Source organism: Phytophthora sojae (genome assembly GCF_000149755.1).
Source record: "Phytophthora sojae unplaced genomic scaffold PHYSOscaffold_3, whole genome shotgun sequence".
In the NCBI taxonomy this organism is placed as follows: domain Eukaryota; phylum Oomycota; class Peronosporomycetes; order Peronosporales; family Peronosporaceae; genus Phytophthora; species Phytophthora sojae.
Window position 1 is genome coordinate 4,081,179 of NW_009258117.1, and position 778 is coordinate 4,081,956.

The 778-nt window shown below is 51.5% G+C and overlaps 1 protein-coding gene across 1 annotated transcript; it reads right to left on the reverse strand.

Annotated features, from left to right (window-relative positions):
• Nucleotides 1-70: 70 nt before the first annotated feature.
• On the reverse strand, nucleotides 71-293 carry PHYSODRAFT_328662 (hypothetical protein; the record flags this gene model as incomplete). The annotated part of the gene is made up of 2 exons (XM_009524980.1): nucleotides 71-107; nucleotides 148-293. The coding sequence occupies 2 exons, from the start codon at nucleotides 291-293 to the stop codon at nucleotides 71-73; spliced, it is 183 nt and encodes a 60-aa protein (XP_009523275.1).
• Nucleotides 294-778: the final 485 nt, after the last annotated feature.

Sequence of the window (778 nt, forward strand, 5' to 3'; positions counted from 1 at the left end):
CGGTCGAAGTACGTAACTAAATGCATCTGTACCAAAAAGTAGGCGCCATGATGCCTCGGTCGGAGTTGTATTAGGACCCGACGAGGCTCCGGCCACTAACCGCCACTCTAACGAGGATAATGTCGTCAGCTTAACCAAAGCAGCCACTTCCATCTCGCACTTGGCTGCTCCTTGATTGAACCTTGATTCTCGGGCGACGGGCGATCGCTCCGGTAATCTCCATTTTCCGATACCTCATTGCCATCATCGCGCCACTTCACAGTGTTCGCACCGCGACCAGCCGCGTCGTGCATCTTATTGAGGGTTGCTGGTCTTGGGTACTGTGTACCAGTTGTACCCATTAACCGGTTAACCCGAACCGGTCCAATCCGAACCCACGTTGATTATGGTGATTACGGTAAGTTGTTTACGCCACCGATGATTAGACGAGTAGGATGATTGGATGAACACCGGTGAGTGATGGTTGATTAGATGCACTAGGTGATAGGACGCAGGGTCGCGTGTCTATAACAGTAGGGTGTAAGCTCCAACAATTCAATCACTTTCGAATCTTCATTCTACCCCTCAAGTGCCTTCGCTCCGGTCCCGCCGTCTGCGACGTCCCTCCCTCCGCTTCGTCCGAGCTTCGTGTCCAAGATCCATACCTTCCATCAGGTTATGAGCCCAAGAAAAGGAAGAGCACTTGAGCAGTAGTTGGCAAAATGCAAAGTGATTCGATTCAGGTCCTTAGTTCGCAACCGCGTGCTACCTCTAAGCCTGCTACTGGATACCTCTTACT